The sequence below is a fragment of the Peromyscus maniculatus genome, chromosome 11, assembly GCF_049852395.1.
Source record: "Peromyscus maniculatus bairdii isolate BWxNUB_F1_BW_parent chromosome 11, HU_Pman_BW_mat_3.1, whole genome shotgun sequence".
Classification (NCBI taxonomy): domain Eukaryota; kingdom Metazoa; phylum Chordata; class Mammalia; order Rodentia; family Cricetidae; genus Peromyscus; species Peromyscus maniculatus.
The window spans coordinates 62639128-62653764 of NC_134862.1; the positions used below are offsets into that span (position 1 = coordinate 62639128).

General features: G+C 47.7%; 1 protein-coding gene across 2 annotated transcripts in view; it reads left to right on the forward strand.

The window, feature by feature from the left end:
* Positions 1 to 13613: 13613 nt before the first annotated feature.
* Positions 13614 to 14637, forward strand: part of Rgs8 (regulator of G protein signaling 8) — a 44287-nt gene continuing 43263 nt past the window's right edge. The window contains exon 1 of one of the 2 annotated variants that reach the window (XM_042258317.2): positions 13614 to 13898. In XM_042258317.2, the coding sequence (XP_042114251.1) occupies positions 13791 to 13898 (108 nt within the window). In that variant the 5' untranslated portion in view covers positions 13614 to 13790. The remainder of the gene's footprint in view (positions 13899 to 14637) is intronic. The other variant, XM_006979918.4, reaches the window with a different exon arrangement.

Consider the following 14637-nt stretch of genomic DNA (forward strand, 5'->3'; position numbering starts at 1 on the left):
CCTTTCCTTCCTTTCCCTCCTTCCCACCATTATGCTTTCTTTTTGTTGTTTTTTTGTTTTTGAGACAGGGTCTCATGCAGCCTAGGCTGACCTTGAACACTGATCCTCTTACCTCTGCCTCCCAAAAGGTAGATTTTAGGCATCTGGCACCACACTCAGCAGCAAAAAGATGCCACTATGGTTATTGGAAGAATGACTCTGAGTCCTACGAGATCAGAAGCTACGTGTGTCCTGTGGACGTTTGGGTCACACAACTCATAGTCAAAGCTCCAGTGAAATCTCAGTTCTATAAAGGTAAAGTCTTTGAGGGCTCCCCTCCTGTGGTGGTTTGAATAAGAATGGCTCCCATAGGCTCACATATTTGAATGCTCAGTCATCTGAGAGTGGCACTGTTTGAGAAGGAATAGGGGGTGTGGCCTGGTTGGCATAGGTGTGGCCTTGTTGGAGGAAATGTGTCACTGGGGGTGGACCTTGAGGTTTCAAAAGCTCAAGCCAGGCCCAGTGGCTCTCTCTCTTCCTGCTGCCTGTAGATCTAGATATAGAAACCTCAGCTTCATCTCCAGCACCATGTCTGCCTGCACCCAGCCATGCTCCATGCCATGATGATAACGGACTAAACCTCTGAACTGTAAGCCCAGCCCCAATTCAATGCTCTCTTTTATAAGAGTTGCTGCGGCCATGGTGTCTCTTCACAGCAATAGAACGCCGACTAAGGCACCTCCAAAGATGACAAGCTTGTTCACAGTGAAGATGATCTCACTCTTCTGCACATCTCCTGTGAACACAAGTACCTTGTCTTGCCATTTGTTGATGTTCAATAAATATTTGTTAAATAAATGATGCAATCTGTGGCTTAACTCCCACAAAGTTTTATTTCTTCTCAACACCCAGCCCACTTGACGATGACAACAGCAATGCCCTTCCCTGCCTGCCTTCTCCCTCAGTGTATGCTGAGGGAATGCAAACAAGAAGTTAATTAGAGAGGTGAGTGGACTTTGAAATGCACTCACACAAGCAAATGTGGGACAGAGGCAAATTTAAATGACTCGCAGAATCGTCTGAGGTTATTATCCATGACCCTACCCTGGCCCAGTTTTTTCAGATAATCAGGTTGTAATTGGTATCGGTTCTGTTTTCCTCTTTAGCCCAGAGGAAGAGGATGCTGTGAGTGTGAACTAGGAGAAAACACAGCCATACAAGCTCAAACACTGTTGTGAGCCCACACAAAATCAGGAGACACTGTGTTTCTCAGCTGAAGTCCATGCAAACATACCCTTAGGCCCCACTCCACACTAGAGGTAAGTTAGGATGAGAGCACACTGCTGTCTGCCGCCTCCTCTCCAGTAGGGGTAGGGGGTGAAGTGTGGGTGGCAACAGAATTTTAAGGACCTTAGCAGTTTGTTATTCTCAGTAGTATAATCTTCTTTTGAGATGATAACACAGGTTTCCCAGTTGTCCCAGGGAACGTCTTGGTTTGTAGCATTTGCTGTGACACAGGCGACTTTCTCGAAATTTGAGTGGCAGGAGAAAACGTTTCTTTCCTTTCAGAGAGAATTGGAAGAGGTAGGGGATCTTTGCACAGTTTGGGCTAGAACACAGGCTTGGGACTGTTACCTGTTACAAGTCAGCACCACTAAGAACACTCCTGTCTTGGCCGTGTCACAGACACTAAAAGGGTCAAGAGGACAACTAGTGGGATGTCTGAGTGAATGGACAGATGAGCGCACAACCCAAGTGCTCCGGCCCTCCTGTCGCTTTCCTACAGACTCCAGTGACGCACTGGCTGTGCTCTCAATAAGGTGGCTCACCGGACTACATACTTTAGTCACTGTGAACTGCGATGTAATAGGACAGTAGGTATGAACTCATCTGGTCAAAATCAAACAGCCAAGCTTTTTATCTCGTTCAACATGTTGAATTATCTCTTAGTGACCTATGCATTTGACTTGACTTGACTTGCCCAGCATGGTTATCATTGAGAGGTTAAATAACAAAGTTATTAAGAGTTGAATTGTGAGCTGGGGAGATGGCTCAGTGGGCAGATGGCTCAGTGCTTGTTTGAATTTGGCTCTCTAGCACCCACATGAAGTCTGTACTGTGGTAGACCTGCCTCTGTAACACCAGTGCTCGGAAGGGATCCCGAAGCTCATAGGCCAGTCAGCAGAGTCTAATCAAGAGCTCCAGGTGTGGGAGACTCCCTGTGTCAAAAAATAAGGTGGGGGTGACTGAGGAAGACAACAGACATTGACATCAGGCTTCTACACCCTCAGACATACATAGATATGTGACACACACACACACACACACACACACACACACACACACACACACACATACACTTCTTACCCTGGTGTGGTGCTAAATTTTAGCACTTGGGAGGCCGAGGTAAGAGGATCAGGAATTCACTCACCTTTGACTACATAGTGGATTTGAGGCCAATCTGGGCCACATGAGATATTTTCTTGAATATTGTGGTTTAAATTTCTGTAGGAAGTTATTGGAAATTTTGTTTTTATATAGAAGGCCACAGACAATGTAAATAATTTAGTTAAGTTTGGATCTTAATGATCTATTTGTCAGATTAGCAGGTTGGGTCCTTGTCCTTTGAGATACTAAGACAAATTAGCAGGTTGGGTCCTTGTCCTTTGAGATACTAAGACAAATATTTAATGAATTAATTTACGTTTAAGCCAGGATCTCATTATGTAATCTTGGTTGGCCTGGAATTCACTCCGTAGACCAGGCTGGCCTTCAACTCACAGAGCTCCACCTGCCTCTGCCTCTCAGAGTGTTGGGATAAAAGGCGTGAGCCACCATGCCCAGCCTAACACAAACGTTTAAATCTGAGAAACACACAGAAAATTAGGGAAGATCTGAGGGCACTCTAGGAACCTCCCCCATGGCACATCATGTGTTTTAAGGGACACAAAGTTGCAATTGTCCCAAAGGAAGATTGGACATGAGTATGGTACAAGGAGCTGAGAACTTGCTTTCTCTGAATTTGCTTTCTCTGCATCTGGTACCTTGTTGATTAATGGAGCGTCTTAAAATGCTCGCTGTGATGTCACAGTTCTGCTCAAAGATAAACAATGCTTGTCTATGGCCCATTAGTCCAATGGCCCCTGCCTTGTACCACCCTTGTGTACTGGTTTCCCTTTGCCTTTGGGGCAGAGCTACAGCTGGGTGAAGAAGGCCTAAATACCATGTTTCGACAAGAACGATGACAAACTGGATGGTTTTTTTAACTGGATGGGTTTGTTAAGCTGAGTCAGAAATTCAAGGTGAGCCTGGGATACATAGGCTACATAGTAAGTTTCATGCTAGACAGGGCTATATAGTTTGTGACCTGTCTCAACAGAACAGACAAAAATACCATGTATATAATGTGGCACATGGTAAATGCACACACAGAAACACATGTAAACGAAGGTGCCTGCAAAGAATACTAGGCTAGGATTTGGAAAACTTGACCCTGGATCTCACTATTCAGTATGAAGCCTTAAATAATTATTTCTGGTGTATCAATTTTCTCAAAGTCAGTAGTACTCTGGTTGTTTCCATCAATTTAAGTGACTGTGAGTCTTATTAAATGGAAAATCTAGAATTCGAATAAGTCTCAAATACATTTCGCCAAGAAACAAACAGAGATTCCATCAGCTTGTGGTTGAGTGTTCAGCTCTGTGCCCTTACTAAACCGAGAGAGCAAAGAAAAGCTCCGGATATCCCCAAGACTCCCAGCATTTCAGCTATTTCATGAAAGCTCTGAAGATTAGAGCATGGATGATCCAGTCTGCACCTTCGAAGTTGGGATCAGCGCAAGGCTGTACCCTGGGTGTTCCCTGGAACTCCTGCCGGGACCACACTTCCTTTCCTCGAGAGAAAATCCAAGAATGATGCTCTTGCTTGCTTTTAGCCGGAGGAATGCTTAGGCTCCCGGGATTGCTGGTCTCATGGAAGCACACAGGAACAAAGTAACGCACCCGGCAGAGGAGGCGGGGCGGGTGTTTGGGGGGGGGGGTCAGGTTGGGGTGAGTGGTCACACCTGCTTCCTTCCATTTTCCAGGGCAAATGGCTTCAGCTGCTTCCCGGCAACAGCAGTTTCATAAAAGCTTTTGAAAAGGTGTCAGCCAATAGCAGGGCGGGACCCGGCCTAACAGCTGGGGGCCCCTCCCCCCTCCTCCTGGCTGGAGCAGAGAATTGGCAAGCAGCAGATGGAGGCCTTTCTCCCAGGGCTCCGCTGCAGTGTCCCCAAGACTCAGGAGCTCAGGCAGAGGCAGACCCTTCACAGGTTTTCTCTTGGCCCAGGCTGCGGAAGAGTCTCCCCCCACATCCCCACAGGCTTGCAGTCTCCTAGGTGGGGCGTGAAGCGCCAGATCTCATCCAGCGCCTAAGGGTTTTGTTCAAATGTTAAATTTGCCTCGTCTTCTCCTGTGACATTAATCAAACAGCTGAGCTGTGCTGGCCCTGCCGGAGTACAGCATTCATTAGAGTCCCTAAGGGACCCCTCTCTTTAGATCTGGGAACTTTTTTTTTTGCGGCAGGAATAGAGATATCTGCTCTGCCAGGAAGGCCCCAGGCTCGTGGCACTCCGAGGGCCACTCCTGGGCTTTCCCTGAACATTTCCCGGGATTCCGAAGCTCCATGGCCATCCCCAGGGCTCTGTGGCTGTCTCTGGATTCCTATGAACCCTGCAGCAACCAAGTCTCTCGGGGAGCCGCAGCACTGGGATCCGCATGGAAGTTTCCGAGGACACAGCCATATGGCGCATGTCTAGACTGCTTTGTGAAGTGTTTTCAACTTTCCCCGTGGCAAGTGTCAGTCCCTGGGGGCTGGGAGTGAGGAGAGTCCTGGGCCCCCTGCCAAGGATGCTTGGCACCCTATCTAATCTCTGCTCCCAGGAAGGAGCTGTTTCCAGAAACCCTTGCTTTCGTCTCTCAGGCCGCCACCCGCTTCCCCACACACCAACCAAGCGCCTTCCTTCCTCCTCTTCAAATACAGACCGGTGCCAGGAAAAGAAAAGCCCTTTAGCCGAGCTTGCCGGGCCCACGTTTCTGATCCCAGGTGGGAGGAACCGTGTGAAGGAAGGCCTGCCTCGGTGGCTGGCTGGCGCTGTGAAACCTCTGGCCCGGGGATGGAGATCTGAAAGAACCGCCCGAGAGGTGGCTTCTGATACCAAGATCAATCAACTTGGGCGGGTTATAACTCTGCTTTCACCTTTTCAGAATTATGAAAAAAGACACTAAAAGCTAAACTAACCTAATTTCCTCCGGGTAGTTTCATCTTTTCTGCCCCCACCCCCTTTCACAGACATGCGGCAAACTTGAGCACTCGGAGATGTTTGGATATATGCAACTACACATTCACTACAGAGATTTGTGTATGCATTGATCTAAATTCATTTAGAGTTCCCATTTTGTTCATTCAAAAACTGAGGCACAGCAGGATTGAGTCACTTGCCTAAAGAAACAGTTTTTTTTTTTTATTTTTATTTTTTTAGACAGGCTCTCATCTGCAGCTCAGGCTGGCCTAAAACTATATAGCCCAAGGTGACCTTGGACTCACCTTGATCCTCCTGAAGCTGACCCTCAGGCCAGCGCTGTCAATCTCTCTGCGGGTTTTGCATGGCACTAGTTTTCTCCCTTCCCTTCAATTGATTTTACATTTTTCTTCATCCTGCTCACTAATAAACCGTATGACAGAGTAACAGGGAAGAAAAGAGACAGAGACATTCAATCTGTTTACCTCTAACAACCTTCAGCCATTCACAGTGGTCATTTGGGTCATCCTTCCCCCCGGGGTGACATCAGAGTCTCGGAATTGTGGACACCACCACTAAAGCTCAGCTGCGCTCCCTCCATCCCCCAGTTCAGTTCAAATCATTTTAATAAGCACACAAACGGCTTCTGGCAACAAAGACTTGTAGCCCACTACGGTTTTGACATTCTAGCAACTGAAGGTTACAGATGTTTTTACCTCAGCGTTAAATTTTCGGGAGGGGTAGTCACTGACCTTACCTCATTACAGGTCCACACGGATTGCAAGACTTCCTGGCTGTGGGAATCTTAAGATGTGTGTGTGGGGGGGTGGGGGGGATGTTTTAGAATTAGGAAGACAGCATTTTATTTCCATCTTTTCACAAGGATGGAACCATGTTCCAGAAGCTTTGGAAGGATTCTCGTCATTCGGTCTGTCCTTCCTGGGTGTCCGGGTTGATTACAGTTGTCAGCCAGAGTTCAACCCTGTTCAGATATCTATTTTAATAATAGCTGAAGGGTTTCTTTTCTTTTTTCCCCCAAGACCAGAGAGAAATTGTTTTGTAAGGAAACTGGTTCTTGGATGGGTGTTCCGCATTTTCTTCTCAAGAGGAGAGGCTGGCTTCTTAGACTGCCCCCTACCAGGCTAGAAATTGCCTGGAGAGTCTTTTGTTATTCTTTGAGAATTCCGTACTTATGTACAATGGAATACGATCATATTCATGTCACAGCTCCCCCCCCCCCCCCGCAGCTCCCGTCATATCCCCCTCAACACCTCCTTCTCCTAACTTCATATCTTTTTCGTCCTCCTCTCCCTTCTCCTCCTTTTCTCCTTTTCCTTCTTTGTCCTCCTCCTCTGGCCCTTCCTTTGTTTTTTGCTAATTCACTAAATCCAGTTGGTGCTGCCCATAGGTACGTGGGTGTGGAGCCAACCATTGGATCGTGGAAAACCTACCAGTGGCCGCACCCTTGAAGGAAAGCAAAACAAAAATGATTCTCCTCCCCCCAGTAGTCTCAGTAAGGGACAGAGCCTGAAGATCATCTCTACTATCGATGCAGGGGCTTCCGCTGACTTGATCTTGGGTAGGTTTTGAGTGGTGGAAAGAGCTGGTGTGAGTTCATGAGTTTAACAGTCATGTCATATTCATAAGATGGCATTCCACAGCATTTGTCCCCATGCTCTAGCTCTTACCTTCTTTCTGCCTCCTCTTCCATGATGTTCCCTGAGTGACAGGGGTGTGGGTGGGTGGGTCATGATGGTTGTCTAGGGGGTTGACAGATTGTTCCCTGGCACAAACAAATACTCGAATGGCCCAGTAAGACAGAACACGAAGCTACAGAGGACGGAAAAAAAATATCGATTCTATACAAAGAAGAAACTCTCTTCCTGCTGCCTGCGGATTTGGATGTAGACCTCTCTGACACGTGCTGCAGAGAGGTTAAGGGAGTTATTCTAGGTCACAGAACCGGTGAGTGTCTGATCTATCGTTTACACTCAGACTCCAGGGTCCATCCTCTTTGCCATGCCCATCTGTTGCCTGTGGAAACAGGAAAGAGGAAAAGGAAGGTTGGAAACAGGAATCCTAGATAGAAACTTTAAATTCTATTTGCTCCAAAAAACCTTAAAATATAAAATTTAAACCCACGAGCAATGCAAGCACATGTGTGTTTCATGTGCACATGTTCCCTGTGGATTATGCTCAGAGATGCTCAAGTACTGGCTGGGTTGGACTCTCATAGATTTCTGCATCAACAGATCCATCTGAAGAGTTCAGAGGGTTGTTGTTGTTGTTGTTGTTATTCTTTTGACTATTAACTATTTCTATCCATCTGTCTAATGATCAGTTTATCCTATTTTCTTTTTATCTGGAACCTTCTGGCTCCTTCGTGTCTTAGGACTGGGCTATTTTGGTTAGATTTCTGCTGTTTAGCTTCTTTCTTTCCTCCAGCTGGCACGCTCTGCTTTCTCGTGGTCAGACACACTCTTCTGTGAAAGGAGGTGGCCTCCTGTCTCCTTTCCTCTGCTTCGTTCTTGGGCGTCAATTGCATTCCCCATCATAGCTAATACTATGTGGGAGAGCCGAACCATTGTCAGGGGTGGTTGGTTGATCAAGGCTAGAGGCATTTTTACTAGAAGACCTGCCTGGGAAGGGAAGAGAAGGGAAAGGAGTCTAACAAGTTATTTAAAGGTGAGCTCAGACACTCACTTTGCGTGTGGGGGAGAAAGATATGTAGACCTTACATCCTACTGAAAAGCAGAGGCCATCTGGTTTCTGATTTTGCTTCTTAGCAGCAGTCTTCGGTATTGCTGCATGGTTAGTGTTCATTGCCCTTACCCGGATGCAGAAACACCTGTCTTTGCTGCCCCAACAAGTCAGCACACACGCAGCAGTTGACTTAGGACAAATTTATCACCACCCAGCTCCATTAGCTGGGGGTTTCACAGGAGTCCTGAGGGGCTAACGTTAAGGTGCTGGCTGGGTTGGTTCCTTCCGGAGGCTCCAGGAGAGATCTGCTTTCCTGCTCTTCTGGCTCCTTGGGATGCAGTTAGTTCCCTGTGCTCGCAGACCTGACATCTTGGATCTTTGGGTGCTTTTCCGGCTCTAACGGTAACTGTATTCCTTGGTTCTTGGCTTCGTCCTCCATTTCAAAGCCAGAAAACGGGGGTCAGGTCTCTGTTACGGGTTGAATCTCTCCTACCGTTCATCTGTTTCGTCTCTCACCTCCCCTTCTGTCCCGTTCTTCCACTTAAAAACAGATTTATTTTCATTTTGTGTGTGTGAGTGTGTGTGCCCTTGCTGGCAGGAGCCCATGGAGACCCCTCTTTAGAGGGTGACAGATTCCCCTGGAGCTGGAGGAAAGGCTGTGATCTGCCTGACACAGGCGGTGGGAATCCAACTCCGGGTCCTCTGCAAGAGCAGGAACCACTCTTCAGCGCTGAGCTGTCTTGCCAATCCCTGTTCTTTCACTTTTAAAAACATATGTTCCAGGGCTGGTAAGATGGCTCCGTGGATAAAGGTGTATGCCATCCAGCCTAAGAACTTGAGTTTGCTGTAGGAACCCTCATAGTAGACAGAGGAAAATGACTTCTTCCTGCACTTGTGACCTTCCCCTACGCCCTGTGGCATGTGCACCTCACCCCAAACAAATAAAAGTCTGATAAGCAGAGAACATATGTTACTGGAATGTGTCAGAATGCCACTGGCCCAGATAATCCAGGGCTGGATTTCTATCTCTAGGCCTTTCACAACTTCATCAAATCTGCTAAGTCCCCTTTGCCATGTTGGACAACACATTCCCAAGTCCCAGAGATTAGACTGGGGTACCACTGGGGCCATCTTTCTCCCCACGACATGCGCCTCGGCTTACCCACCTTCACAAATCCTTTTGTATCTTGCCTGGTTTCTCTCCTCCCCTCCCTATGTCCTCTGTCATTCTCATGTTTATTTCTTTCTTAAACACGTTTTATTTTGGGGGCACACACTAATGTGACTGGTCAGGCAGTGGGCACTATAAAAAGATGAGGGTGGAGCTGGTAGGGTGCTTGCCCAGCACTCATGAAGCTCTGGACCCTTTCCCTAGGGATACATAAACCCCGTGTGGCGGTGCAGACTTCTAATCCCAGCACTTGGGAGGTGGAGGCAGGAGAATTAGAAGTTCCAGATCATCCTTAGTTATAAAGCGAATTAGAGCCTGGAATAGTATGGCACCTGTCTTCAAAGAGCTTACAATTGAAAGAGAGAATTTAATTAAAGGAAAAAAATTAAAGTATTAGAAGATGTTTCTCACATATCAAGTCTCTGTAATACCTGCCTCCCCCCATTGCTGCTCAACTCTTCTTCTACTCAAAATGGAATACATATTGTAACTGAAAACAGAAAAGGCTGCATCTGCAGGTGGCTGTGTCCATCACTTAGGAAACACTTGGGAGTCTATGTGAGTGCATCACAGACCGCAGTACGACCTGCTGCTTCTTTGGTTCCTCTTTACCCAGAAAAGGGGAAACTTCTCCACCAGGATGTTCACCCGGCCTCAGACTTTGACTCCTTTCTCTTTCTCTTTCTTCCTTTCTTCTTTTCTTCCTTTCTTCCTTTCTTCCTTTCTTTCTTTTTCTTTCTTTCTTTCTTTCTTTCTTTCTTTCTTTCTTTCTTTCTTTCTTTCTTTCTTTCTTTCTTTCTTTCTTCCTTCCTTCCTTCCTTCCTTCCTTCCTTCCTTCCTTCCTTCCTTCCTTCCTTCCTTCCTTCCTTTCTTTCTTTCTTTCTTTCTTTCTTTCTTTCTTTCTTTCTTTCTTTCTTTCTTTCTTCTACTCACTCTCTCACTCTGTAGCCCAGGCTGGCCTTGAGCTCACAGAGATCCACCTGTCTCTGCCTCCCGAGTGCTGAGATTAAAGGCGTGTGCCACCACCACCTGGCTTGATTCCTTTCTTTCTTGTTTATTTAGTCTCTGTAGGTGACAGTTTCTTCTCTCTCACTCCAAAAACTCCACCTTGATATTGCTTGCCCTTAAAACTAAAACCCTTCTTACTCCACGGTCTCAGTTCTTGATTCAATTTATTCCAGCATACGTGGAGTTCTTGTCCATTCCAGGTACTTATCTGGTGCTGGGGACACAAAAATGAGAGTTCTGTTCTCTACAGCAAAATCCATTTCTGTGGCTCTGACCAGCTGGTCATATTCTGCTGTTTGGCCCCTTTTCCTTTCATTTCTTCCCAAGGTTCTTGGAAGCTGACCCTTCCCAATCCATTCACTGCACCCATCCTACCATCGCTGAGTTGTTCCTTCCCTTAGTCTTAGGGCACACGGCAGAATCCAGTGTCCTCTACAGAAATGACATTCTAGCCAGGCACTCCCAGCATCGGGAGGTAGAGGCAGGTGGATCTCTATGAGTTCAGAGGCCAGGGTGATCTACACATTGAGTTTCAGGACAACCAAGGCTACATAATAGAGAGACTCCATCTCAAAACAAAAACAAACAAACAAGAAAGAAAGAAAGTGACATTCTGCTCGTGTGACAGGGTGAACAACTGTGGTGTAATAATAACCTTGAGTCTGATGTCCTCATGTGCAGTGGGAGACCTGCATAATTCCCAGCATCCCAGGGAATCTGTTTGAGAATGCAATATTTTTAATGTAAGTAACAAAAAAAGTGTTGAGAATTTCTGGGACAGTGGTCATTTCCTCCCATCTTGAGGAAAGGAAAAAACACTATAAGAACCCTGCTGGATCAACAGAGAGAAGAGAAAAGTCATCCCTTCCAAAAAGGGTTTAGTCTCCTCAATCCAAGAAGGTTCAAGAGGGCAGGCACAGGGAGCAGAGAGACCATCCCATAATACTGGGGTCCAGGTGAGAGGTGATGGACCTTCTAGCTGGCTCCTCAAAAACACTCTCTGTGGGTGGGGTTCTTAATGATTATGCTCATTTCTTACTCTTAATGAGGCCGTTATTTCCCCTGGGTGGAGGAGGCACTAGAGATGCAAATTCTCCACTCCATTCCAGCTCTATTGAATTGGAAACCTGGGGTGTTGGGTTTCTCAATTAGTACTTTAGCAAACACTAGAGAGAATTTGCTTCATCTCCAGCTTGAGATCTCTTGCTCTAAGCCAAGGTTCAGATACTTACCTACCGACAGCTTCAGGTCAAGGTTAGTCATGTGCGTCTCTCTCCTCACCCACACTGATCTCTTCAGCCTTTGACTCTCGTCCGTGTTCATCTTTTCTGACTTCTGGACTGCTTCGTTCACCCCACTTTCTCTCTATCAGACAGGTTTTCTTCCTTCAATCTTTGTTTGGTTCTTATTTCCTTTAAATGTGGTAACTTCTTCGGGATCTTCCCCGTGCCCTTCTCTCTCGCCCTTCCATTGTTGAGGGATTCCATTTATTGCCACCAGCTCTTGGTTTCAAGTAGAAAGCTCCGGCCTTTCCCTCTCCTCTTTATCTTCTACCCTGATAGAGCTCAACCAATCTACCCCCAACCAAGCGCAGTGCAGGTTTTACCAGCTTAGGCTGCCCTTCTGTCTGGGTCTCTCATCATTTACAACTAGTTCTCAAATGATGGATTATAGTTATTCCCGCCTCCTCCCTATGCTCAGCTATTCTGAATTCAGCCCCCCTGACAAATCAAGTCCTGTTAATTCAGCCTTCACAAATCTCCATAGTTGGTCTCTTCCCCTCAAGTCCATTGTCTTGGGTTCTCATTCTCTCTTACCCTTGAATTTGTGGTAACTTATGACTGGCTTCAACGTCCTCCAATTCTTTCCACCACAGTATCTTCACAAAACATAGATCTAAGGATCAAAGTGACTCTCAGTTTCTTAGAGAGATGGTTCACTGCTAATAGACACTTAGGCACCTCCAGGCTCTGTATTTCACCCAGGCCATTCCTTAGCCTTGGGTTCTCCATCTCAGTCATTCTTACTGGTCAAAATCTGCCTGTAGCCATTAGTGTCCAGGAAGGAGGTACCTCCTCTCAGAGAGTCTCCTTGACTTTGGAGTTGGGAGTCTTTCTCCCTACTCCCTCTCACTTTCATAGTGATCTGAGCACTTCATTCATTTATGTGCACATTAGCTACCTGGATCTCTGTCCCTTCCACCAATTATCTGGCACGACAAGGCTATCCATTTCCTCAGCAGCCCCTGAAGCACACCGTAGGCTCTTAACAGTGGTTGTTGTAATGACCTGACTGTGTTGAAATGGAGCAACATTTTAGGCAGCAGCAACGTGATGATATGAGCATCTGTGGAGACAGGAGCCTGACAGGTTGGGGAGGTGGGTCATCTCTAGGGTCAGTGCTGGCCACATCTTTGGAGAGAGGCTTAACTGAGGATCTTTAGCTTGGGGAAGGAAGGATGCTTCCCTAGACATCCAAATCGGTCACTTTTTGCATCCCGCCCCCTCCTCCTGAGAAAGCCCTTGTTTGAGATCTCTTTTTCCCTGCCTGAGCTGTGTTGTTGGAGTTTTCCCCAACTGCAGCTTCCTTTGGTCTCCTCTCCCTTCCACTGTTGGTTTATTTCCCGGTCACCCTCTCTCTCTCTCTGGCTGTGGTTGTCAACAGAACCAGTGACCATCAGCCCAGGGCTCATGCAGTAAACCCATCGCACACGAACACTCTAGAATCCTGTGAAGCGCCCTCCCTGCTGCTCAAAAAGCAGCTCTGGGCACTGGCCCAAGCTAGCCAGAAGGTTGTGCTCCTGGCCATCAGAATGGAACTTTACAGACAGAAGCATCGTATGGTACATTCGCTCTACGCTTCTTCTGAACCTCTCTCTTGATCCTTGACAGCACAAGCCTCTGGTATCCAACCCGTCGTGTGTGTGTGTGTGTGTGTGTGGGGGGTACGGGGGAAGCATTCCCGCTTGCCTCTGTACAGGGTGACAAAGGCCACTGAACATTTTCTGCCTAATACCCATCCATGTCTGATATTTTTCTCATCTTCAAGAAAGTTGAAGTAGTGCTTGACATAAATCGCCCGCCCGCCCGTTCTAAATCCCAAGTCTAAATGGCTCTTCTAGTTTTGGGAGAGGAGAGGGATAACCTTGAAGCTAAGTCAGGACTGTGGGGCCTGTGTTCCCCCTCCCCCATATTGCCAAGCATACTCCCGTTTCGGTGTGATTCTCAGCCAAAGCAGACCACCCTCTCTCTTCTCGTCCATCCGCTGACCTCAGCCACACCCTTATGCTTTCTGCTCCTGGCTGAACTTCGCAGGGCCACCAGCCCCTCGGAGGTGGTTGCCTGTGTTCAAGCCATCAGCAGAGAGCCACACAGGCATTGCCATCATCCCGCTGGAGCCTGCTGGTCCTCCTCCATCTGCGTGGCTGCGCATCATCTGTCAGAGTGCCCCTCTCCCCTCCCTCTGCCTCCCCGCCCCCTCCCCTGTGCTCCGCTCGCTTGCTCGCACACTCGCTGGCTGGCTGGCTGCTCGCTCTTTCCCTTTTCATGAGATGCAAAGCCTGGCGCAGAGCAGAGCGCTCCCGAGCAGCATGTTGCAGGAGCTCTTCTAGAGGCCCCGAGGTGAGGCGGCCACGCTCCACCACCCTCACCCATGTACCAGGAGAGGGCTGACTCTGTCACTCAGGGCTTCACCGAGCCATGCCCAGCTGGGGCCGACACCAGCCGCATCTTCCCAGCTGCGCTGCCCACCACCAGTCAGGTAAGAGAGTGTGGCGGTTTCTCGAAGAGCCTGGTGGATCCCTGGACAGGCCCCCCTGAGTCTTACTAGGAGAAGCAGGACAGACAACAGAGAGGAGAAAGACACTTCCCTTCTGTCATAGTCTCCACTTATCCTCTTTCAGAGCTTCTCGGCCGAGCAGGGCAAGCCTGAAAACTGGTCCAGAGCAAGGATGCAGGAATAGCCTCTCTTCTTCCTAGTTAGTAGAAGATGAGCTGCAAATGCTCTTTCTTTTTCTTTTCTTTCTTCTTTTGGTTTTCTGTCGGTCTCTGCCTCAACTCCTCAGGACCCCTGAAGTCTGCTTTCTGGCAGACAGGGATCCTGTTTCTGGCCTCAGATTTTTTTGGGGGGGGGGGCGTCCCTGGAAATATTGTCAGTTCATGTCTGGACTGTGCCACGGGCTCTTTATTTTTAGTTCCATTCATGTCTTGCTCAGCTGCTGTTTGGAACCGGGGTCGCCTGCACAGCAGCCTAGCTGAACATAGCATCTGTCTTGTTTCTAGTCAGCCAAGCAGGTCTGCTCGGCTCTGCTGGTGACTAACACTAGTGACACATTCCAATGCAAAGGGACTCACGATGCCAATGAGTTAGAGGGAGATTAAAATGCATCTGAGGGTACCAGTTCCTAAGTGGCCCCCCAGCACGGTGGCTGGTGATTTTTTTTTTTTTTGAGTGTGTGTGTGTGTGTGTGTGTGTGTGTGTTGTGCTGGGGGAAGAGGTT